This window comes from Cydia fagiglandana, chromosome Z, assembly GCF_963556715.1.
Source record: "Cydia fagiglandana chromosome Z, ilCydFagi1.1, whole genome shotgun sequence".
Lineage (NCBI taxonomy): Eukaryota > Metazoa > Arthropoda > Insecta > Lepidoptera > Tortricidae > Cydia > Cydia fagiglandana.
The window spans coordinates 16,124,807-16,150,347 of NC_085959.1; the positions used below are offsets into that span (position 1 = coordinate 16,124,807).

At 36.4% G+C, this 25,541-nt stretch overlaps 2 protein-coding genes across 3 annotated transcripts in view; one reads left to right on the forward strand and one right to left on the reverse strand.

The window, feature by feature from the left end:
- The first annotated feature begins 472 nt into the window (after positions 1-472).
- LOC134678450 (pyruvate dehydrogenase [acetyl-transferring]-phosphatase 1, mitochondrial) lies at positions 473-9,619 on the forward strand. Its single transcript, XM_063537025.1, has 4 exons — positions 473-880; positions 7,141-7,279; positions 7,665-7,831; positions 8,148-9,619. The coding sequence occupies exons 1-4, from the start codon at positions 656-658 to the stop codon at positions 9,132-9,134; spliced, it is 1,518 nt and encodes a 505-aa protein (XP_063393095.1). The 5' UTR covers positions 473-655; the 3' UTR covers positions 9,135-9,619.
- Positions 9,620-11,059: 1,440 nt separating this feature from the next.
- The window catches only part of LOC134679039 (frequenin-2), a 181,517-nt gene continuing 167,035 nt past the window's right edge, over positions 11,060-25,541 (reverse strand). For both annotated transcript variants that reach the window (XM_063537850.1, XM_063537849.1), the window contains 6 exons: positions 21,852-21,876; positions 21,472-21,520; positions 20,431-20,520; positions 19,522-19,600; positions 19,157-19,245; positions 11,060-18,935 (listed from right to left, as the gene is read on the reverse strand). In XM_063537850.1, coding sequence (XP_063393920.1) covers positions 18,768-18,935; positions 19,157-19,245; positions 19,522-19,600; positions 20,431-20,520; positions 21,472-21,520; positions 21,852-21,876 — 500 coding nt within the window. In that variant the 3' untranslated portion in view covers positions 11,060-18,767. The remainder of the gene's footprint in view (positions 18,936-19,156; positions 19,246-19,521; positions 19,601-20,430; positions 20,521-21,471; positions 21,521-21,851; positions 21,877-25,541) is intronic.

The window sequence follows — 25,541 nt, forward strand, 5'->3', positions numbered from 1 at the left end:
TTATCCATAGTTTATCATATTTTGTTCAACGCTGCTAGAGTTTAAGGACCTTTCTGAATTTAGTAAGTGACAAAAGTTGGACAAAAGGCACTCATCAATACGTGAGATAAGAGATATATCTATATACATCATGTAATATATTAGATCATAATTATCATAGGCAAAAGGAAAGTGAGACTATTACAAGGACTAACAATAGCACTTTCTCTGTTACTCCTATTGATAGTTCCATAAGACCATCTCTTTCGGTAATTTCCCTCCACCGCTCATGCCTGATTCAGTTCCAGTTATACTTGTTTCATGAATCATGACCAAATCATGACACTCACACATTTTGAAATAGACGATAAAATAAACAGAATGTATAGAAACACCCATGTGTTGTATGCTGTAGTTCGCTAGTATGTAAAATAATTTGCGCTGGCAGCACAGCATGACAGCACCTATACGTCAGAAAATAATAATTGAATATTCATTATTTATTTTTAAACTTATTTTTAAATTATGTGTTAAAATAAAGTCCTTGGAGGTGTTAATTGGTTGAAATCTCTTAATTAATCAAATTGTCCGTTGTCAGCCAGCTGTCTGAATACACAAACACCAAAAAAAGTGATTGCATAACATGCCCGGTTAACCCCAAAAGAAATAATAGAATATGAATACCTTGCATGTAAATATAATCCTAAGAACTTGTCTACGATTAGATAGGTTGTTAAGACAGGAAATTATTAGTATTTGGGGTAGGAGTACAAAATCAGAATGTTGTAGAATCCTTTGTAACTTACCAAGCCCTTCTTCTCACACAAGAAACTTACACACCACGCTAGGAGAAGGAAACGTCCAGAAGGATGGTATGACTGTTTTACCTTCACCGCAGGAGGTAAGCTGACCTTTATTATTTTATCTGTTTATACATAAAAAATAATATTCATTTTATTTTATCATTAACATATTTCCTCGCGCGTATGCTCGCTCTGTGCCCGGCTATATATAATAGAATAAATCATCATCAAAAAGAATATATCAGATTGTTGAAGTATAATAGGGGTCCTTTCTTGAATGCGTTTTGTATCACGACTTTTTATCATAAAATGTATTGAAATCACAACAGACTTCTCTAAGTAGTGGTGGTATGGGCGAGAAGGAACTGGTGGTAGATAGGTAAGATAGGCCTTGGCGGGCTTTACTGTGCTAGGTGGTGAAGTTCCTGTAACAAAATACTGAGGTTGTCCGTTTGCATCGGTTTAAGTAAGCAAAGCTAGAGCTAAGTATCGCACATTAATAAATTCCTGCATAGTCATTCTTATTGTATTCTTTGTGCATTGCAACAACCTCGAAAGCGAAATTTTGATAAATGCCATTATCTATAAAACCATAAGCATCTATTTGTTAATTTAATAACAATAACACTACTACAGAATAAATAATAATACTAGGAACAGAAGACACAAAACGCGTCTGTTACGATCAGCACAGATATGGCCGCTAGGTGGCGACAGCGCCACACACAGCTTATGGCTTTCCCCAAAATTGGTGTGGAAGGGATGTATTTTTAGCTACCTGTAGCAAAGCGACGAAATCGCGGAGTGAGCCACGCCTGACACTACTGCAACGGTTACTAAGGCATTTTGCTTACTGTGGCTATGGTAGAAATTATTTCTAGTTTTGTGTATTTCCAAACAAATTATTTTTAAAATTACCCCTCTTTAAAAGTTATTCATAAGCACACATACCGTGAAATTTTAGTGGTTGTTTTCCCGCAACGAAATGATTCTGCTATCGATATACAGTCGATGTATAATCTTTTTTTTAAATAATGTTAAGTAATGCCAGATTTATAAATGTGTCGAACGAAACTCGAAAGTGACCTAACTCCAGTAGTAGCACTGCAGTAGTACCTACCTAATTCTTTTGAGTGAATGAAACAAAATAACCTAAAAAGTAGTTCCATTTATTTTACCTTCACACATTTTACGTGCAGTTAGTTTGCAGATCCTTAAAAGTAAACATAACAAGTTAAGATCAAGCTTTTAATGATCAAAAACTTAAACACACTTCCCGATACCGCAATAATTGTTCGAACTACAATCCGCCACGTTCAATACACAATCACCTCTGCCCTGTGCATGTGCTGGCGTTTGAAACTGCCCGTGGTTAAGCAGCCGCTGTTGCGGCGACAATTGTTCGTCAGTGTGGAACTTGGGGGTTTAAAATCCCCCGAAGACGCAGCGACTGTAAATGGTCCGGTTCCGCGTAAAGTCGCCGGGCGGCGTGGGAGTCGTAGTTAGCCCTAGCGTACAGCTGCACCATCGCGACGTACTCTAAATTAGAATATTCGTAATGTCGACCCATTTTACTAGAAATAGCAGTGATGACATTGACAGGATCTGTTATCACATTAGTTTAATAAGCGAAGAGGATGTAATTATTCGATTTACCAAAGTTGACACAACGTAATGGCAATCATCAAACTAATAAAAAGGTTTTATTTCAACTGTTAATCGTGAAGGAACAGTCTAAGTAAATTTTATTTTCAGTTGTCAAACAGTAAAGCACTCTAGCCTGTTACACAGTTTAAAAAAGTAACATGTGCTTTTTTATTTGTTTATCTGTTTACATTATCGGGAACCTTCGAGCAACACGGAAGGGAGGCGGCATTCGCACTATTTCCCCTCTGCCGAGGTACAAGATTAGCGCGTCAATTTAATCTACCGCGGGTAATAAAACTAGTTGCACTTGGATTTTTCACTAGACCGAGTCCAGACGCGCGCGTGAACACTGCTGCACAAAAATGCCTGTTTGCTCGGGTTTTTGTTATAAAAAGAAATCGGGGACATCAAATTTACAAAAAGAAAGTGTTACATTTCACATGTAATATTTTTTTTTACATATCATACGTTTAATTACATTTAAATACAATTATTATATTTTAGTCTCAAGTAGAGTGACGGCACCAATCATGGACATGTTAAGCGCACTAAATTAGAATTTCGTTTAAAAATGGGATGTTTTTTGACGATACAAAAATGGTGATTTTTTTTTCGGCACTTAAATACATGAGGAACATTTAAACAAAACCAAAAATTCTGTATGTTTAATACATAATTAATAAAAAATATATAAATTGAAATTTACGAAATCACCATTGATGGACATCAAAAATTCAGTAATGGACACCCAGTCATGGACATGGACCCAATTATGAACATCCATTAATGGACACTTTTGTATTGAACACATAAATGAAACAAATGATGTCACAAATCAACGTTTATTAACGCTATTTGAACTTTCATTTAGATTTCTAAGTTATACTATAAGAGTTTTAGTCCGGTTGCCGGCTGCATGAAACAAACCTGATCAAAAAATAGAATATACCTACCCTGTAGAGGTACCTGACATTTAGTACCTTCCAACGCACTTGGTCGGCCTAGGCTTAACCTGGCAGATTTTGTACAAATGGCAAAAACGTTGGACAAAAAAACATCAAAAAAATACCTCATCGAAAAATAGAATGAAACTTGTATGGTAGGATACCTGACCTTGGGGACAGTAAAAATGGCTTAGTCGGGCTCACCGTAGCCTGGCAGTTTTTGCAGTCCGACCAAATTTGTGGTACCACGTGACAGCTATTATTTGCCTCATCGAAAAATAGGATGAATAAAAAACGGATTATAATAGCAAAATAAACCTGTTGACGTATGGTTTGGTCGGCCTCGCCTTAGCCTGGCAGTTTTAGCAGTCCGACCACATTTATCCATCCATCTAAGACAAAACAAGGAGCCCAATTATGGACAACTAAAAATACCCAGTTATGGACATCGTCCATTATTGGAAAATAAAGAGCAATCACAAAATCAACCCAACTCAAATGTTTAGTGCAATAAATTAAATAATATAACACAATAAACTAAAAAAGTAATAAAAAGCTTAAGCTTGGACACTTGTCCATTACTGAATTTCATAAAATATCGAATCCAGTAATGAACAAACCCCACAAAAAACTTATTGCTGTGATTGGGTATATTCAACTTAGCTCAATTTACTTGCAATATAGTATTATTCAGTAAAAATAACATCAAATCTCATTACAACATAACACAAGATAACACCATGCACAAATATGTACTCACCTCCTTAACGATTTCAACAACAATAACGGATTTTTATGACCACCGCCCGCAACGAGATTTTACTTCGCAGCCATCTTAGAACAAAACGGCTGATTTTGGTGACATGTGTCAAAATGACAGCTCAAACGTCTATTGGTTATGCTTTAGTGTTGCCAGTTGAAAAATGTTGGGACAGTTGCTTAATAAATTCGATCAACGTAAAAAATGTCCATAATTGGTGCCGTGTCCATTACTGGTGCCGTCACCCTAATTGTTGGATTTATCGATTTTGCTCGCTCAGTACAAATTGCGGATCGGTCGAGCGACAAATCCGACTTCTCATCTCTCAGAATACAATGACATACTTCAACGAAAATGTGTTAGTGTGCGTGTTGTGACACTAGTCACTCGTCCGTACACAAAAAGAGATCGAGGTTTGCAAGATTTGTCTTTGACGTGTGTCATTTTCTATGTATTTGTGTCGTCATTACAGAGGGCCTACCGCGAACCACGTTCGACGTGTTGCCTCCCTGTTACACTTACGTATGAATTTACAAGTGCCATAGAGAGGCAAAACGTCGAACGTGGTTCGCGGTAGGGCCTTTGATTGGATTTTGTATGTAAGTGTGTGAGAAGTGCGACTGTGTGCACCTTCCCCCCGCGAAAAATGGCAGAAAGATTTGTATGGTGAGATATCGCTTGGGCCCCTCCCTTCCGACGTGTCGGAAGCCGGTGTTGCTCGAAGTCGGGAACTGTCGTCGACTTGCAGTTTTAGTGTGTTACTATTGTTTTTCGCTTGTTCGAGTTTAGATTATTTTTTTGTAATTTTTTTTTTTGGAAAACAGTTTATTTATAAGTTTGTCTATCATAATTCGAAAGTACTACCGATAGCAAATCGCCCTGCCGCGGGAAAACAACCACTAAAATTTCACGGTGTATACATAATGTTCTATGTGTATACACCGTGTTTTTATTGAATTTCATTAACTTCGGGGTATGGTTAAGTACGTTTAAGAGAACTAAATGACATAGTTAATTTAAAAAAAAAAATTTCTTTGTTTTTTTGAAAAAAAAAAATTAAGTTTAAAAAGTAATTAAATGTAGCATATAGCGTTGTTGTAACACGGGCATTACATTTAACTCAACCAAACAATTGAAATCTGTGACATATCAATGTCATTTCGAACATCGATCGACCGAGATTGTACTTAGGTTTAGTAGCAAATGCATGAACTCATTCTAAACACTAATCAGTATGTAAACCGGCCCTAAGGCAAGTGTACACGCTTGTAGAGGCCTTATAGGAAAAAAATAAATTACTTTTTTTTTTTTTAATTAATTTATTCATAATACACTAAAATACATTGTACAAATAACATAAAAACTCGCCAAACTGTGAAGTTTGATGGCGAGATACGCTCTTTTTTATGCTTTTTTTATATATCTTTTATATTGATTATCTCCGAAATGGAGTTAATTAGAATATCGGTGTCTTTGAGAAAGTTACTTGATTTAAGCTCAGGAATGCACCCCTGAAATTAACGGAAATAAAAAAAACACGGTGTATATGTACAATGGGCACGCAAAGAACCCAAAAGATTTTAACGGTATATTCCTGATATTTTTTTTTTTTTGTGAAATAGACCTTATAGACCTAAACTCAGTCCATACAGTTTTTCCTTCTTTTTGGCTCAGAAATAAGTGGTTAAAATCTCTCGGGTTTCTCGTTGGCACCTTGTATACATATACAGATAAAACGTGTTTTATTTATTTCCATTATTATCAAGGGTGCATTCCTTAACTTCAATCAAGGTATAATTTATTTTTTCTAATAAAGCCTCTATGAGCATGTATGTACACTTGCTTAGGGCCTGATTACATATTGATTAGTGTTTACAGCTGTATAGTCCGTTTTTTTAGCATTAGAAAGAACTTCGCAGAAGTTCACTTGTGGTTTTAAATCTGGCACTTTTAGCGGTAACAATTTGAAGTAAATTATATGTATTGACCATGCTACATTAGATAATTCAATAATTATTAACAATTAACGAGCCTGATAAAAACTGCACGCTTCCTTCTGTGGAGTTCTTTCTAATGCTAAAAAAACCGAACTATAGTGCATAACTATTTACCATCATATTTTCATGGAAACAAAAAAATATGTCTTGCTATTTAAGTCAGTCTGTACAAAAAGTACTGAGGTTGAATGAAGTAGCATGACAAATATGAATGTTTCCATTTAAGTACTATTAGGCGAAGCAATAAGAAGATGTAGCACCCCCGATTTATACGAAAATGATACCAAACATGGCCTAACAGCTTCACTGATGTAGATATCAAGATAAAATTAAAATCCCTATATAAACTTTCAAGAGCGGGTATCTCAAAAACTATTCAAGATATCTAAAAACTTGACTGGATAAAACTTATAACTAATTTCATCAGCTTTCGGTTTGTCTTAGTAGTCATGTCGCTAAGACGCAAAGTTTACAAGATATCAATGAAAAACCGAAAAATTCGACCTTCTTACCCCCTTCTACCCCCCAGCACCGGGGCTACAGCCGGGGAGTTTTGATATGTTCACCTCCTAACTAATCCAAACAAAGTTACGGAGTCAAAAATTGTGTTCCTAGCATTTCCCTCTACAACGTTTTTTGAGCATTCATTTCTTGACCTATATCCCGAACAATCAATGTTCGAAATGACATTAATATGTCACAGTTTTCAATTGTTATGCTTGTGTTACAAGAATGCTATATGTATGCAACATTTGATTACTTTTAATAATTTAAAAAAAATTACCTTTGCCCTGTAATTTTCTTAAACATGCTTAAGCATGCAAGCATGCAAGCAAACATTAACATCTTACCCCGAAGTTAAGGGAATTCAATAAAAACATGGTGTATAATGATTGTAATAGTTTTTATCATTTAACGAAAATACTACCACAGAAAGCATCATCAAGTCACAAGTCTGTTCTTATACAATTAATAAAATGATTTCAGTAGGTTTTGCTTTTTCGTTTTAGGTAACTGTCATATTACGAAAAAATGAGTTCAGTAAAGAATTCACAACAGGATCTATCAAATCTTATGATTCCAATCAATTGGCTTCAAATACTCCAATTGAAGATACAAGGAGTGAGGCACAATGCAAGATGATACCAGGTAGATATGTGAACAGTGGTGGTGCAGACATAGAACGTTATTCCTATTTAATTACTTTTCTTCTGGTGTGTGTATTTATTATTGCAGTACTTGCAAATACATAATATTTCGAAAAACCAACAACACCAACCCCTAAACATAATGTCCAATGACCTCGTCTTTTGTTTTTGTTTGTTTACATTCTGTTCAATACCTAAAACAACAATCTACATAATAAACAATACTATTGTGTAAGTAAGTATTGGTACTCTTACAGAAGGGCGTGCGATTTTTGTACCAACGTGAATATCCTTGTCTAGATGGTAGGTTTTTGCATGCTTCTTGGGCTGCATTTAACTCATATTTATTTGTTTTAGTAAATATATGACTGTTATTGCAATTTTAGGCTTACTAATGGGAGTATTTGATGGTCACGGCGGACCCGCTTGCGCTCAAGTTATTTCCAAGCGGCTGTTTAACTATATAGCGGCAGCACTCCTTCCTGACGACCTATTAACTAAAGTTATAGATGACCATCCTCAGGAGAGTTTGCTGGAAACTTACAATGATAGAGTACGTATCCTATGTTTAAAAGGTCAATGTGAAGAAGACGGGTATTATAAAATGATTGGTTGGAAAGACCGTCATAGGGGAAGAAATCTCCATTTTAAATAAGTAATCGCTCAGACACAGTCAGAAAGGAAGAGCTCCGCTCCTCTCCTCTACTGGCCTTCTGTAAGTGAAGTATGTGCACAAACATATGAGTTAGAAGCGACCAAAGACTTTGTACACGGTCTTACCTACTAGACAATCTTCACCACGTTGACCTTATAAGTACCTATACTTAAAAACTGACCAAATAATCTTACTTAATGGTTTTGTTTTGCAGGTTGAAATTGTACAAGACCTCAAGTTGACGTATGAAAACAATTTTAAGGATTATTTAACAGAATTAGCTAAAACACCTAAAAGTAATGTAGACGTCGGCACGGCGTTAGAAAAGGCAATTATGAAATTAGATAGTGATATCTCAAGAGAAGCAGTAGAACCCTATGAAAAAACTGGAAAAATAAATCAAAAGACATTATCGGTAGCTTTATCAGGTGCTGTTACTTGTGTATCTCATGTAAATGGCCCCCACCTGCATGTGGCGAACGTTGGAGATTGTAACGCTGTGATAGGGACCAAGACCGAGGATGACGAATGGGTAGCTACAAAAATTACAAAAGAACACAATTCTGAAAATTTTGATGAATTAAAAAGGATTTGGAGTGAACACCCAGAGGACGAGAAGAAAACCGTAATCAGGAGAGATAGACTTTTGGGCGAGCTGGCTCCCCTTCGTAGTTTGGGAGACTGTAGGTACAAATGGTCCGTGGAAACACTCACAGCACTAGCGGTCCCTATATACGGAGAGAGGGCAATACCCGCTTACTACCATACTCCGCCTTACTTAACGGCCAAGCCCGACATATACTATCACAGACTGACACCTAAAGACAAATTCTTGATTATAGCTTCAGATGGATTGTGGGATATGATGACTCCCTTGCAGGCGGTGAAGCTAGTCGGCGAACACATGAAAGGAAAAGTTTTCTTCAATCCGCTCAAGTTGCCGCGAAAGAATATACAGTTAGGAGATATAAACGAGTTGCTGCTTCACAGAAAGCAAAGTCTTAAGAGTAAGCCTAAAGATCGGAACGCCGCGACCCACCTGATAAGGCACGCCATCGGAGGCACGGAGTACGGCGTGGACCACTCGCGGCTGGCGCACCTGCTGAGCCTGGCGCCCGACGTGTGCCGCATGTTCCGCGACGACATCACCGTCACCGTCGTTTACTTCGACTCAGAGTTCCTAAGGCAATGCCCGGCATAAACCGTTTTAGATCTGATTTTCTCAATGGTGAATTTAAAATTATTAGTCAGGTTCTGGCTCTCCTCATCTTTGCAATCTTTTTTTTATTTCTCTCAACTCATTAGTTCGCTAGATCAACGTGTGCAAATTGACCTACGATTAGATTGCATTTGTCTGACTGATCGTAGAAATTAGGCTTGTATGTGTAGTTTCCAAAGGGCCACGAGCTGAAGCTAAGTTTTCTGTTTCGGATTTGTTCTCGACACGTTGCAGATCTTATATCCCCATGGGACGTTAGGAATTTCGGCCAAATTTTAACTTTCAAATAAGCATTACAGAGAGAGAGAGAGAGAGAGCATTTTATTGGCAGATACATTACCTAATCAAATTATTATCACATAATACCCAAGTACTGAAACAAAAAATGATGATAAACTTGTAGCTAGAAAAAAATATCTGTTTGATTAATGATTATTATTATTTATTAAAGTATTTATTACATTTTAGTGACTTGTGGCGTTTTATTACAGTTATTCCCACTAGTTACCAGTTGTAATAATTGAGATTTTTTCGCCAGTGTTAACAACTGAGAAAAATAATTCCCAATAGTGTAGCATCCAAAGTATTCAAATTGTTCGGTACGCCATACATAGCCTGTATATGGCGTACCGAACTATTTGCATAATTTGGATGCTACTGCTACCTACTATACGACGCTGACTGACTGTACCTACGCCTACCTCGACAATAACATAACGCCCAAAAAAAAACAAGTCGGTATTTTGCCGTAAGTATTTATATGTGTTGCGTGTACTTAATTTATAAAGTATTTTACACGCCAGCGAGCTAGTACTTAATATAGTATATATAGGTACTTAATCCAAAATTAAACCATGGGCGCAGCGAGTCTCCTTTGTAATACTCTAGCAGTGTTTCTCGTAAAACGCCGCGCCGTCTACCGTTGCGTTTGCAGGCTCTAAGCCCCCATTGGCACGAGAGCTTTTTCAACGCGCGTTAAAAAAACGCTTGAATCTGTCCGCACTCTATATTCGATTTAACGACCAAGGCTTAAAGTCGAAAATCCTTGATATAAAGCGCCACCAATGTCGTGTGAATACATACATGGTTATCCATTTGTGTCATTCAAACGCTTTTTTAACGCTCGTCGAAAAAGCTGCCGTGCGAATGGGGGCTAGAGGATAATGAAAGACCGCTTCTTCGTACATACCCCATTTATCTCTTTAGGGTTTTCGAGTATTTAACCAAGAGTTACGAGCTTCTAAAAATATGTTCGCAAATTTGTTTAAGCCTCGTCACAAAAGGAGGGGTTGTTATGTGTTTCACGCCAATATCTGTCTTGTCTGTGTGGTATCGTAGCTCTCCAACGGATGGACCGATTTCGATGCTGTGTTTTAGGTGAAATCGAGTCCATGCGGTGCGGTGGTTCTTAGCTATGTTTGATAGATATCGATCCAGCAGTTTGAAGAGTATCATCTCTTCCAAAATAAGGGCTTTTTGGCATCAATAGGGCCATCTTTAACTATGCTGGGGCCCCTGGACACATAACACCCCTCCTTTTGTGACGAGGCTTAAACAAATTTGCGGACATATTTTTGACGCTGACGATGGGGGCCCTGGGCACGGGCCCCGTGTACCTTTATGGTATAGGTGGTACTGACTACCACAGTGTGTGCTACCAAACTAGCTGCCGACTTAGGGCCAGTTGCACCAACCACATTTGACAGACTCAGCTTTGTCAGCCCCGGCGCTTTACTATGAAACTTTCCATACATAAAAATTTTGCGAACTCTTTAACGACACGAACAGTTCGGTGCAACCGACCCTTAGCTTGGCCTGACTGTAATGTAAGCATCCTTGGGGTTCTGGGCTCGACTGAATTACGGTTTTACGGTGTAGGAGGAAAGGACTAAAATGAAATCACAAACACGATTTTAATATGGTTTATTTATTTACCAATCATTGATATTAAAAGTGAATATTTCCGTATTAATCTAATAATAGTAGGCGAATAATATGTAATTAAGAAGATAATCACTATTTATATACACGTAAAGATAGTTATAAAGTAGGTTTCTTTAGAAAATACCATTTTAGTGCTTTGCACCGAACTTAACAGCAACGGATAAAGGCAAGCAGGGACCTACAGTAATTAAAAAAAAAAAAGCCTGACAACAGTTTATTTGACCCTCGCCATTTTGCGGATTTTCAATGGTACTAATTTCTTTTACTGGCAACAAGTACTCTTTGACAACGAACGTTGGATGTCATCGAATGTCACCGATGTAAACAAATCGAAAATATCTACGAATATATTCAAATATAAACGGTTTTATTACAAAAAAATGCCAAATAAAAATATAAGATGCGAAAAAAATTGTAGTGAATGCAATCAAATACTTACAGCTTAAAAAAGACGAAGGATTATATAGCATTCCAATAAACAATGTTTTAAAGTTGGTTGTTGACATGACCAGGATTGACATTTTATAGTGCGGTTGTATTGAACTGGTTAGTTGTTTGGTTTAATATTAAATATTTAGAATCAGATTTCGACGAATAGGTAAATAGGGAATATTAGGCAAAGCTCTGCGTAGGTGGCACCTTTGTGGCATATACAGTAACCAAACCACATTGACACATCACACGTCACGTCAATCACATGGCCTACCGCGAAACAAGAAAATCGAAATTTCGTTATCTCTAATCTCTCTATCACTCTTGCATATTCGAGCGATAAAGAGGCAGATAACTAAATTTTGATTTTCGCGTTTACCGGTAGGCCCTTGTTAACAAACCGCCTTGATGCATCAATGTCATATTTTATTGTCTGTGAAAATTTGTCAATAAACAGTCTATGAATTTATTGAGTCGGTAGTGCTGCACTCTGGCGGCAGAACATTGCAGTAATCCCCTATTGAACGAACCGAATTCTCTGTAAGAAATGTTTTGACATTATACGAGTATCAACATGAAGCCAATGCCCAATACCCCGACTATACATGACGTACGCACATTATTGCCATACGTAAGCTGTTTGCAGCGACACTATTTCAGGGTTAAATAAACTGTTGTCAGGCTATAACAAACGTGTGCTTGTTTGTGCTTATTTTATTAATTTAAGCTAATCTGTGACACAGTAAAGAATAAATGTACCAGGATAATATTTCCATAGAAATTATAGTTTTGAGAAATAATTGAACTCTTCGGAACATAAACGAGTGAGTATTATATTCTTTGATATACACGGTGTAACATGCGGAAACCGAATAATTTTAACCACGCATTTCTGAGGTCAAAAGAAGGAAAAAATTTAATATGAGTTAACGTAAATTTCGCCAAAAAAGATTTTTTTTGTTTTTATTTTTTTAATTTTTTTGAATGTATTTGTACATAAAAATAAATGTTATTGGTAAACTTGTTAATTAAAATTGATTTTTTTCTTAAAACCTTTTTGCAAAGTTTACTTGTCACTTTTTGACATCTATCAATAAGGATATTTTTAGACTACGTCCCATAGCAGCAACATTACCATGAAAAAGGCCTTTTACACTAAGTATGTAACAACAAAAACTTGTTTATTTTTAAATTAATATTATCTCTGAAACTAGGCGAATTTCAAAAAAGTTTATAGGACATTTTTGTCTCTAAATATGATCAGGAATACGCTGTTAAAATTATTCGGTTTCCTCACGTTACACCGTGTATATAGATAGGTATATTAAGGGAAATTTGGTAGAAGTACCCATACAAGGTTGAGAAGGTGAATACCTACTTACAGAAATTATAAACCGTCGCTAAGGCAACTTTAAACCATCAATCCCTTATTATAATATTTATAATTATTAAAGCAGCCGCTCCATGTGAACAAACAGCATTTTGAGAACAAATAAGTCTGTCGGTGACGTTGACGTCAGGTCTACCAGCTCTTTATTATGGGCACTATTAGTCCATTTACTAATTTCATAGTTTAACACATGCACTGCCGGCGACTATTTAGCTAGGCGGTTTTTCTGTTAGTAGGCGCTTTTCGCTACATCCAGGTTTTGCGGGTTCTCTGTTCGTAGGTAGGCGCTTTTCGCTGCATACGGGGTCTCCCGTGCTATCGGCTACGCTCGTAGCGCGTAGCTCGCGCTGGCACTGAATTTTTTAAAGCTTAAAGGAAACCCAAAACTGGTTTACCCCCTATTCAAATATATGAAATAAAATTCATAACGAGGTTTATATCCACATTTATTAATTAGAAAGTATGTAATTCGCAGTGACCAACTATTATTATAATATTGTAGGTACCTTTAATAATAGGAAAATATAAACAGTTTAATGTAATAATTAGAATTATGAATTAAATATCTCATTAGGTTTGGTATTATCGCAAATTTTCTGTCATAAAAAGAAAAAATAGGTAAATATTTCTATTAATTAATATATCGTGACGGGACAACCTTCATTTGTTAGAGATACATACTTATACTCGTACTGCCGTATTCGAACTTCAAGATATTCACAAGAGACGACACGTACTAGATCCATTCTAGATACGTTATAGTTTAGGTATCAACTAGTTCTCTTTTGCAGCGCAATTCGGGCAACCAATGTCACTTTTACGTTAGATACTCGTAGAGTAAGATATCTATTCAATGTGAATTGGATCTCTAAGTCATATCCTGTGGAAATCGTTCAAGAGTATCTCCAGAATCGTGCAAATGTCAAATTTGAGAGGTTAGATCTTAAACATATCGTTATCGTATCTTAGTGATGTCTAAAAGATATCTAATAGATGTCTATTTCAAAATCCGAATCGGGCCCGTACTCAGACAACAGGCTAATCTGAAAATATTATGTACGTACATTATTACTAGAGACTACGTAAACTCTAATGTATGGTTTTGCCAGAAATATGTAAATAAACAATGTCAACATTTGCTTTCATAATGAAAATAGAAGGTTTTTTAAATAAATGATACATAAATAAAAGTATTAAAAAGTTTGCCTTGTGGACTATGGGTATTTTCCAATGATGGAACTTTAGATTTTCCCATAACAATGTATGTATCAGGCTCTAATATATTCTGGGAGATCTTTTCCATTTGTTTAATGAGTTAATATAGTCTTAATCTGTTTTCTCGCACAAATCACGAGTCTTATCATTGTTGTAGTATCATGGCGCCACTCAACCTGTAAGTTGCGTCGTCTACAACAAGGAAGACACACGGTGCTTTAGTTTCGTTACTTTGCACCTAAATTCCATTATAAGTTACAACCTTTAAAAAAATCCTAGGTTTCAAAACGAAACAGTGTCAAAATGCCTGAATTTCAGAATGTCTATTTTTATTTCGCAATCCTAACACATTTCCAAAATGCCTAAACATCAAATCGACGTGATGTTGAATGTCAATCAGTCTATTGATAGGTGGAAATCGCATGAAAATTCAGTAGTTTTTGAGTTAATCGCGAAACATACACACAGATAGACGCGGCGTGGGACTTTTTTATAAGGTGTAGTGATAAAGACTAATGACATTATGAAACGTGGGAGCAATGCAACCAAAGCGACAATTTGAAGTTTGAAGTCGATAATTTTCCCACTTGGTTACTGTATTTATGATATACTTACTTAGAGGTGCTTGGTACCTACATAATTACAATCATTTTGAAAATTATCCCTATGTAACTTTAAATTTAAAAATAACAACTATATGTAGCGATAAGTGTTAAAGACACGAGATTGCTAAACATTCAAATCGCAAATAAACATGAAACTATTTGTCTAGGTACTCGTTTTAACTTAAAGTAGAAGATTGATAGGTTACTTAAATTAAAATCCGTAATTCAAGATGTAAGTCCAAGCAGAAACATGGAAGCAAGCTCGGCGTGAGCAGTGTTGCCTCACCTATAATAAGGTCTTGTAGATACATCACTGTTAACATTTATGTCGTAGGTAGGCTACTTTTATCCTATACGAAATGCACAGCCCGCAACAATTTACCTACTCTAGTTCGTTAACTTCTTTACGCCTATAAAAATTGTCTAATGACATAAATTGACTCACAGTCCGAAGCAAGTACAAGTAAGATTAATTGGAAACTCCGAATAATCGGAAATGCATATAGAAATGAGAATGTTTATTCTAGACGGGTTTGTAAGTGCAGTGACCAACAGATGATTTTTGGAGAATTAGGTACGGCGTTTTTAGAGGATTCCAGTAAAAGAAAAATTATAAATATTTATTACAGGCACTTTTGTCCTTTTATTAAGAAAAGATATATTTTTTTGGAATATGAACTTCAAAACGGCTTGTTTATTCGTAGAAATAAAGTTAATTATCAAGGTTTACTGTCTGCATTTTAAGTGTACCGTACTCAACTAGGATCCCTTTAAAGGTGCCTGTCTGTCTGGCTTTGCTTCGTGATTATTAGTGGTAGAAAGCTGCTATTTTGCATGGATATAATTAATCAATCAGCCGGCAAAGTGACAAAAAAGAAGACTTTTTTCCCGCTACACAATTGAGGGTGTAGTTTTTTCGCTTTAACCATGAAGTGAATTTGCCACAAACGAGACACCATATATTATAATTTTGCGCTCATTATGCCCGCTGTTCACTAATTGTGTCAAATTAGGATAATATTAGTTATTAAATAATTGAATTGTATCACATACTTTTACGAATAGTCTGTAATCTGTATACAGCCTATTAGGTAGGTAGGTACCTACTTAATTTAACGCCAGGTCACTGCACAGATATCACCCAATCTTAAGGCTATAATTAGCACTTTTTAAAGATTAGTATAAATATCATAAGAGAATTTACAAGCGAAAGATAACATTGTTATCGTATAAAGCTGTAGATGAGTAGATTACCTTAAGTTATAGATACTTACATCGATACTAAGTTACAGTGAGAGTCGCTAACGGAAATATCCAAAAGTCCTCCAAAAAATATGTATTCAGGATTCGCCGAAAAGGATGGAGAGATGTCAACAAGTAGTAAGTAAGTATTCAAAGAGTTTGTACATAGACTATATTTGGCAAAGATGTTAGAACAGTGAGTGCTAGCTGCATGGGTCGCGGGCCGCGCAGGGCTGCCCGCGGGTAGAATCGTGATAGTTGAAAGGTAAACACACAATCTACTTCATATCACTACGACTCTAATACATTCATAAGTTTCAACTTTAATGAACAAAGAAGGTACATTACTAATATGCACTTATTTGTCTGTTTGTTTGTTTATACTCGACTAGTGAGTGAACGCGAGCCCTAATAGCTTTATTCCAGTTCGTGATATTCGATACATGTTTCTCAATTCTAATATGAAGGTAACTTGCAATTGAATATCCGCCGGTAATAAAAGATAAGTTACGGTATGCTATGTTTAAATTCCTAAGTTAGTTTCATAGTTACCTACAGTTATTCTCTCGTTCGACTCTTAAGCTAAGTCTGCATAGTCCACGACGCTTTCATTGGCCGGAGTTAGTTGTAGTAAGCAGAGTGCAGGTACGGTCGAAAGTACATATTCATTTATGAGTTATGACCCATTTCGTACCTTGTCACAGTGACAATCAATATGAATCTCGCTAGAGACGTCATGTCAGTGTGACAAAATGGGTCATAAATTAAAATTTTCGACTATACCTAATCGATGTCAGGCATATTCCTATTTATCGTAGCTCAACTCGGGGTAAGTGAAGCGAGCAAGCGGCAGGTTTGAGTGCCGCAACTGATGGAGGCACAGGGCTCGTCTCACTCATTATTCTCTACCTTACAATTTACAATACGCACTCACCTTACACTCGGATGGTAAGTACCTACGCCTTTATCACTAACAAATTGCTTTCGAATTTATAACAACACTTTGTCGTTTATCATCACTTGCCGCTTAAATTTAAAATCTAAATACTCGTCATAAGTTCATAAATATTACACGTAATTTATTTTTTATGAACTGTTTCAAAATTGTACACGTGCAAAAACTGTTAAAAAATGATCTCTAGCTGTGGCCTCGCCACGCGTTTTCTTATTATTCGGTTAACTTTAATATATAATGGGGCTGTAAAAACCCAAAAACGCGTAATATACATGTGCCAAAAATTTTTCATTGTCCCAATGCAAATGTAACTTTAATGGGGCGCAACTCTTAATAACCTAACAATTATTTATCAACAATAACAGTAAACTTGTAACTTCTAGTGTCGAAATCATTCAATGACTTTTTTTATAATATGCAGTAGTTGTAAAGAGAATAATGGTTTACGATGTTTAATAGGGTTTTTGCCACTAGTTAACACTGCTATAAGTGCCAAAAATATTAAATATCCATGACGGAGTAGGTCGGGAGAACATCATTCAAGGCTATATTGAATGTCACGCCACAACACGAGACATGGCGACGAGATATCCATTCGGTGACTCTACTGAATCGTCCTGTACATGATAGTCATAATATGGACACATGTGGCCATTGATACAACACAAATATACCTATTATGAGATCGATGTTATGTATATCTAATAATAATTAAAGAATACATGTAATAGCAATATTGACTTACAAAAGTACATAGTCTACAGATAAATTATTTGCTGTAGGTACGTTTGAAAAAATGTCGGCTGACAAGCCTTACTTCATCGCTCTCGCACGGATAAAGCGGGTGTGGTTAACTCAGGTTAGGTATTAGTTAGCAATGTGTTAAAATGACGCTAAGTAGGTAAATAATAAACTATTTAAACTCACTACTTTGCTGTCAGTGCAGTCGAGACGAAAAAAAGCAAGGTAATCATCCTTTACTTTTTAAGAGCTTGTACCTAATTAAAATTTGCCAACACGAGTTATCGAGGTAACATGGTGAGGAGAGGTATATTTAGGTAATATAGGTACTTACGGCCGTCGCCAGAGCTTCCCCTTAGAAAATAAAATTTGTAACTAAATATATGCCCCCCTCCCCTTGGCCATCGGCCGTATCCGCTGGCGACACCCATGAGTCTATACTTTAATTTTTGCTAGAATAAAAGAGAAGTTCCTTCCTCATATAGAATTACGCGAAGAACCGAACGGAAACATGAACAGAAAGAGTGCTAGGCTAGTAGCTTTAATAGAAAATGTAAAGTTAAAGGCGACGCAAGCTGCAACCGCTTGCACACGGTTGCCCTAACATCAAACTACAAACCTTTTTCGGTAATAAATCATATGAAAATATTAATCTCACAAACTATCATTTTTAATACATTACAATGTTGTTATTATTCTGCTAAATGTCCAATACACTTGATTTTCATTTATATATACCTAATGTTGAGCAGAATACAATTTAAGTAAGTATGTTAATAATTATCGATATCACACGTCAAACTGAAAGTAAATTCAAATTAACGCCTCGCTCTTTGCCCGTTGTTCATATTGGCAAATACTATTTCTAGTGAACATCCGCCGTATCTTACGGTTTACTTTTAATTTAGGACATTTGTAGTCGGTCAAGTATAATAGGTATTAATAAATGATATATCTATTAGGTCGATGTGCTTTGTTCGGTGGTACCGGGATATGGGAAAGGCGAAGGTAAGTACCCAACGACACGGCGGTGCTGTGTTGCGTTGGTAGCTCTAAGAAAATGTGAAGTCCGGCGAGAGGATGACCGTGGATTAATCGCCCCCCAGTGACAGCGCCTGCACGATGCGCGGGTCTGCCTTGCTGCCCTCGCGGAACTCCTCGAGCGTCAGCCGGTCGTCGTGGTTCTTGTCCATCTGGTCGAAGATCTTGTCCACGCGTTTTTGTGGCGTGTTCTCGTCCTCCGGCTGAGGCGTCTGTCCCTGCAAATGTAACGGCACGTAGTCTTAACACTAATTCCAGGCTAACATAAATATCATTAAGAATAAGTAGAAACTAATTTTAATTTATTATTTTGCGTTTTTTTTTAATTGTGTTTTTTTAGTTGCTATTTGACTATTAAGACTAAGAGATTAAGATCAGACCAACACAAGAAGCCAAGAAAGTATTATAAGCTAGTTCAATTCAAACATTGCCAACGTACCACCATCTGATAGATCGCGTCGACTATATTGTACATTTCGTCTCGCGTAATGTATCCGTCGTTGTCGACATCGTATAGACGGAAGGCCCCTGGAAATTAAAATATCATATTTTTAAGTACCTGCTACGCATTGTGCCACAGTCACAAACCTGGAACGGATTGTGCCAGTCTTCACATAGTAAAAAACAATTAATTAATATGATTCTAACGTGCCCAAATTTGAAGAGATAATAAATGAGGATAACTTGACTCAGAACAGAGCCCTAAAAATAAATTATATAATATGAAATTGAGTGTGTATTAAGTGTATTAAACCTATTAGGTTTATGTAGTACGATAAATAAGTAGAGAAGTAAGTTACTTACAATGTAATTTTTCATCTAGATTTCCCCGTGACGTGACTGATAACGCTCTTATAAATTCCTCAAACTCGATTGATCCGTCCTGCAACAAATACATATAAATTTAGTTAAGATGTTACCGAAACTTAGCAATATCCCTCCAACAGAAAAACCGTTTTTGAGAATCCAGGACCACTGGTACCATTATGAAAAGTGAATAAATTCATATTTTTTTTTAGAAATAATAAATTTATTTTTAAGATCTTTCGAATGATGTGTCTAACATCATACGAGTATAAACTATCATCTGATAAGTGATAGCGTTTCAATTGGGATGCGATGACAAAAAAAAATGTTTTACATTGACAAATTGGCAGACGATGTTTTTATTTATTTACAATATCAACGAAACTATCATCTGACAAAGTTGTTTTAATCGGGATGCAATGATATTTTTTTTTACGTGGAGGCATACCTACATATAGAGCGGCAGCTGACGTTGACGTTGGTTTATTATTCGTCCACAAGAGTTCATTATACAACTCCCTGAACCACTGTACCTACCTACGACTTATCGCCCGGGATGAGATGACCGACTAAATTAACGGCTGGCTTACTTGTGGTTAAATTTTTTTGGACTTTACAATGTTGCGGTTTGGTAAGGTCGATGGTTTGGTAAGCTTATATTTGGAATAATGTTATAAGAGCCAAAATATAATTATTTTACTTGGTGTTTGTAATATTGCGATTGAAACTGTCAGGAATCTGTGCATTATACCTATGTGTCAGCCTGATAGAATCATTGACGTAATTGGGTAAAAATAAGTAGGCACTTTAATTGTGTGAAAGTTATGAACCTTAATCGCTGAATGAAAGGAACTTTTAATTACTTATAGGTACAAGTAATATAAGAAAGTGGGTGACTCTGCTTACATTGTTTTCGTCGAACACTCGGAATACCAGCGAGGCAAATTTGCTCGGGTCACCTTGAGGGAAGAATTGCTTATAGATCTTGATGAAACCCTGGAAGACAAACGAATATTAGATTAGTTATGCAAATTATACCTAAAATTTAAATTCTAGGGATTAACTGCTGACATGTTCATTTTTGTTTAATTAATATATTATGAGGTAAGTATAGGTAGGTACATAAAAAATAAACTAACTTATATGGCATTTAATTTTATATGGTTGAATATGTTCTTTATGGACAAGGGTTCATGGAAAACAACATTTTATTCAAGCCCTTTGTAAAAAAAATAACCGAAATGAAGTTTAAGCCCTTGCTACACGGTCGCCGACAAGCCTTCTAACCGTCTGACCTTGGTCTGTCCTTGGTCAGTTTTGGTCAAATTTTGTTGGAAACAACTGTCTACACGGTCCGGGACGGACCAAGGCCACGCGGTCTGGGGGCTTGTCGGCGACCGTGTAGCAAGGGCTTTAGTAGAATTTTCTACAGACCTATCGCTTAATTGCTTAATTGAGACAGCGCCCTAGGAAGTTGTACCAGGCTGGATAATAGACGCACTGTTTCCTCATGCTGATGCACCATAGTCTACTAAAACATGGTCTTCTCTTCCCAGAGTGACACAAACCTACGTCACAATAACATGGCCGCTATATATAGCGCTATCGCATATTATCATATAGCGTTGTCGCATGATGACGTAGGCAAGTGTCAGTCAGGTGACCTAGAAAAGACGGGAAGAGAGTGCCAGGCGGAGTATATTATTATACCATGTGATGCACTTTTTACCGACTTTAAACACCGAAAATATAGATGGCTTATAATATGTGTGTAGATGAAGCACTGTATGTAACTGCATTAAAACACTCGTGTGATCCGTTTATGAAACTAGCTCATTCCATTCGATTCATAAATAAACTCACACTCGTATTTTAATGTATTTCATTATATTTAATGTGTAGCACTCACATAAACTACTATTGCATGTAAACTGTTAAATTGTTTACCTGTTCGGTCAGCAATCCGTTCGGACAATCTTTCAGGAAACCTTTGTGCCTGAAACACCAATTATATCAATTAGAATTACCTATATGTTTATTTTTTCAGTAAATGTTGCAAGTTAAAGTTATAATTTCTTTTAGTAATACCAGTGTATTAACTGTAGTATATATCTTGTTTGTAAATAAATGATTTTTCCATATTACAGAAATATACAATGTCAAAGATTTTTTCCGGTTTTGATTGAGCTATAAAATAAGTGATCGGTAGGACAATTAAATTATAATAATTCTGACATTCGGATATTATAGCACGACACTTAGCTTTTCTAACAATTGGACATATACATATATACCTACTTACCCCTTAAAGGCTTAAGAATACTTACCAAAGACGGATTTCCTTCTCCGTAACTGTAACAAAACATACAACACATTAACATTATACATTAAAAGATTAAATTAATATAGAAAATTAGCAAAGTATGGAAAAAGTTGCAATTACTTAGTTGATGCAATGTTATTAAGTATAGATAACACGTGTAATATTTTATGATATGTCCATTTATGTACCTATTTTAGGCTGTAGCGCACCTTTAAGCTAGGAAAATAGGTACTCCTCATATCTCACTTAATAAATCATGGCTGAATAGACTAGGGAGCTTGGAGCCAAAGTGGCAGGTGCGACGTAGTAGGTATCTACCTATGAAGCCTACTGAAAATTGAACTTGCTTAATTATTGAGCAAGTTTAATTTTCAGTAGGCCAACCACTTTTTTTTACTGTCCTCAAAGGCAGCTATCGTACCATACAAGTTTCATACGATTTTTCGTTAAAAAAATTTTGAAGATTTTTTTTTAAATTTGGTCGGACTGCAAAAACTGCCAGGTTAAGGTGAGGCCGACCAAGACATACGTCAACAGGCTTATTTTAGCTATTATAGTCCGTTTGTTTCATTCTATTTTTCGATGAGGTAAATTGTAGCTCTCACGTGACCCAATAAATCTGGTCGGACTGCAAGAACTGCCAGGCTAAGGTGAGGCCGACCACTTTTTTTTACTGTCCTCAAAGGCAGCTATCGTACCATACAAGTTTCATACGATTTTTCGATAAAAAATTTTTGATGATTTTTTTATAAATTTGGTCGGACTGCAAAAACTGCCGGGTTAAGGTGAGGCCGACCAAGACATACGTCAACAGGCTTATTTTAGCTATTATAATCCGTTTGTTTCATTCTATTTTTCGATGAGGTAAATTGTAGCTCTCACGTGACCCAATAAATCTGGTCGGACTGCAAAAACTGCCAGGCTAAGGTGAGGCCGACCACTTTTTTTTTACTGTCCTCAAGGTCAGGTATCCTACTATACAAGTTTCATTCTATTTTTCGATGAGGTTTTTTTTGATGAATTTTTGTCCAACGTTTTTGCCATTTGTACAAAATCTGCCAGGTTAAGCCTAGGCCGACCAAATGCGTTGGAAGCTACTAAATGTCAGGTACTTCTACAGGGTATATTCTATTTTTTGATGAGGTTTGTTTCATGCAGCCGGCCACCGGACTAATAGAAGCTCAGAATCTAAACCGGTCATCACGAAGCACATTTACTTCCACCTACCCCCTGGACGAACCCCAGGAAGACGTACAATATCATATTTATCAAGTTGCAGTCGCAAACATCTTCAATTGCAGCACGGCTGCAGCAGATAATTGACCAACCAGCGGCAGAGATCATAACTCTAATATATGTTTTGGTGAAGAAACCGGAAATGCAAACTATCCGACCGGTGACTTCTAAGCCTGAAGTGTTTTATGTGAAGTACAAAGAGCCGAGAAATGTTACTCAGCCAGTGAAAAGCGGTTTAGTGGAAGTGCAAGTGCCACAGAACAGTATCCCTGGGTTTCTACCGGGCCAAGCTAATGGACACGGAGTTTAGTAGGTACTACCAGCTTACGTTTGTTACGTCTATCTATGATATTTTATTACAATAGTTATTTATTGTGATGGACTATTTATGTGTGATGCGTTAACTTTAAGCTAAAGAATATTGTCGAAGGACATCCGTGTCTATTTACAAGTATCTAATATTAAATGGATACGCTTCCGTTTTAGAACTTGTTTTTATCCTATCTTATAATACGAGTGTGTTCCCGATACATATATATGCTGGCAATTTACGCGACTCTGTTATTGATGTAATCAGATTAAGAACTTATATTATAATCTCGTTAAATCTACGAACTGTTTGTGTGGGTTTTGTAAGTATAATAACTTTTGTATCTATGTTAGGTTAAAAATTAGCAACTGATTTACAAAAATAAGGGTAATTTAGACAATTTTAAAGTATACTTAATTATAAAACTAATGGGGTATATTGGCTGGCTATTAAAAATTGTCTAAATTACATACCGGGTTTGATTTGTAACAGGAGCAATAAATTTAACTGTGCTAACTGTGCGACTTTAAAAACAAGTGTTTTTATTTTAAGTACACTCTAAAGTTTTTATTTTAAGCACATTCTATGACGCAATACTTTTAAATTAATACCTACTATAATGACTTGGCATATGATGGAAACTCTATAAAGAGAATGATAATATATTTTATGAGTATTCATAACATTATTTTGCGATGAATCCTAATGTGTCGCTAGTAACTGTATACAATACGTAGGTTACTTTTAATAAGTTAATGTCTTTAAAGAAATATGGATATTCCGCTATCCTCAACGGGCGTAGCGGATGAAATTACCTTACTGAGAAGAATTTTCAATATCGCATCAGGCCTTTGTGAGGGCTTCACGAGGGCTTCATTCATTACTTATGCTGCCATGCTTCATACAATTTTTACAGACGTTCTAGGGAAGTAAAAGCACAGAATAACTAATAGTACTACCGAAAGTACGGAAACCATTTATTTAGACAACACATTATAGCAAATATTATTTAGTTTCATAGTTCATATTAGAAAAGCTGGAAAATCATATTTTTGGAAACTCCTAGGTTACAAGTTGCGACGCTGCACTCTAAAATTCACCCAATGTGTTGTTTTAATATAATGTTGAATAAATCCTTAAATATACTTTTTACAGTTCTTAAACTTACGCTTATTTAAAGCTCCCGTTTAGCCTATTGTGACGGAAGGGTACCTAACTACGGAACCCTACACTGAGCATGGCCCGACATGCTATTGACCGGTTTTTATTTAATAATTATGTAATTATGATTTTAAAGGCCAGATAGAAGGTACATATCTGCATTTATGTAGGTCATCTTATATATCGAAGGAACCAATAAAATGTTAATTCAGTATGTGATGTTAGTAGTGGATATTGTGTCTTTTTTGAAAACCCTCTTACGGTGACAATGACAATGAACAAAGACCGTAATGCATAATGCAGCACTGCTGTTTCTACTGGGCACCGAGCACCGAGTGCAGGCGTGTGTTAACCAGTATAAGCGGGACCTTATTTTCCAAAATAGGTATCTAATCGGAGATCACATTGAACCTGTTCAAATAAGGCGACCGCTCGGTGAGTTGCGGGATTATCAGCCTAGACTGAGAAACGGAGAATCTGGAGAATCTACACCTAAATAGGTACCTACCTACATGTTTCGCTATAGAGATCGGGCTTAAGCTGCTTTACGAGCTTTAAACTCAATAGTTCCTACACACGTATCGAGAATTAGAAAGAGCAGATTGACAATGCGGGCTTGCTTTTCATGAGGTAAGTATAGGTACGTATGATTGACGTGATCTGGTAACCAAGGATGGTGTACCTACGATAGTTGTGACAGGACATCGTCCCAGGTCCATTGGGCTTTTAATTATACGGGACATAGGTTTACTTAAGTTATGTGTGTTAGCGATTCGTTTATCTTTTTTTGTAGGCGAACGGAAAACAGGGATAATTGTGAGTTATGGAACATTGATAATGTAAATGGACTTTCGGACACGAGAAAAGGAACGAGGAAGTCACGGCAATAATGTGGCCAACAATTACAAAGCAGGATGTAGCAGTAAAACAGCAATAATTATTGTAACCACATCCAAGTTTGTCTGTTTCCATTTCAACGACTAAAGG

Excerpts from the sequence above, each read along its gene's own strand:
- LOC134678450 (XM_063537025.1), top strand. The coding sequence starts at position 656 with ATGAATACCTTGCATGTAAATATAATCCTAAGAACTTGTCTACGATTA. Across the intron at positions 881-7,140 it reads TTTTACCTTCACCGCAGGAG|GTAACTGTCATATTACGAAA; the intron begins GTAAGCTGACCT and ends TTTTCGTTTTAG. Across the intron at positions 7,832-8,147 it reads TGGAAACTTACAATGATAGA|GTTGAAATTGTACAAGACCT; the intron begins GTACGTATCCTA and ends TTTGTTTTGCAG.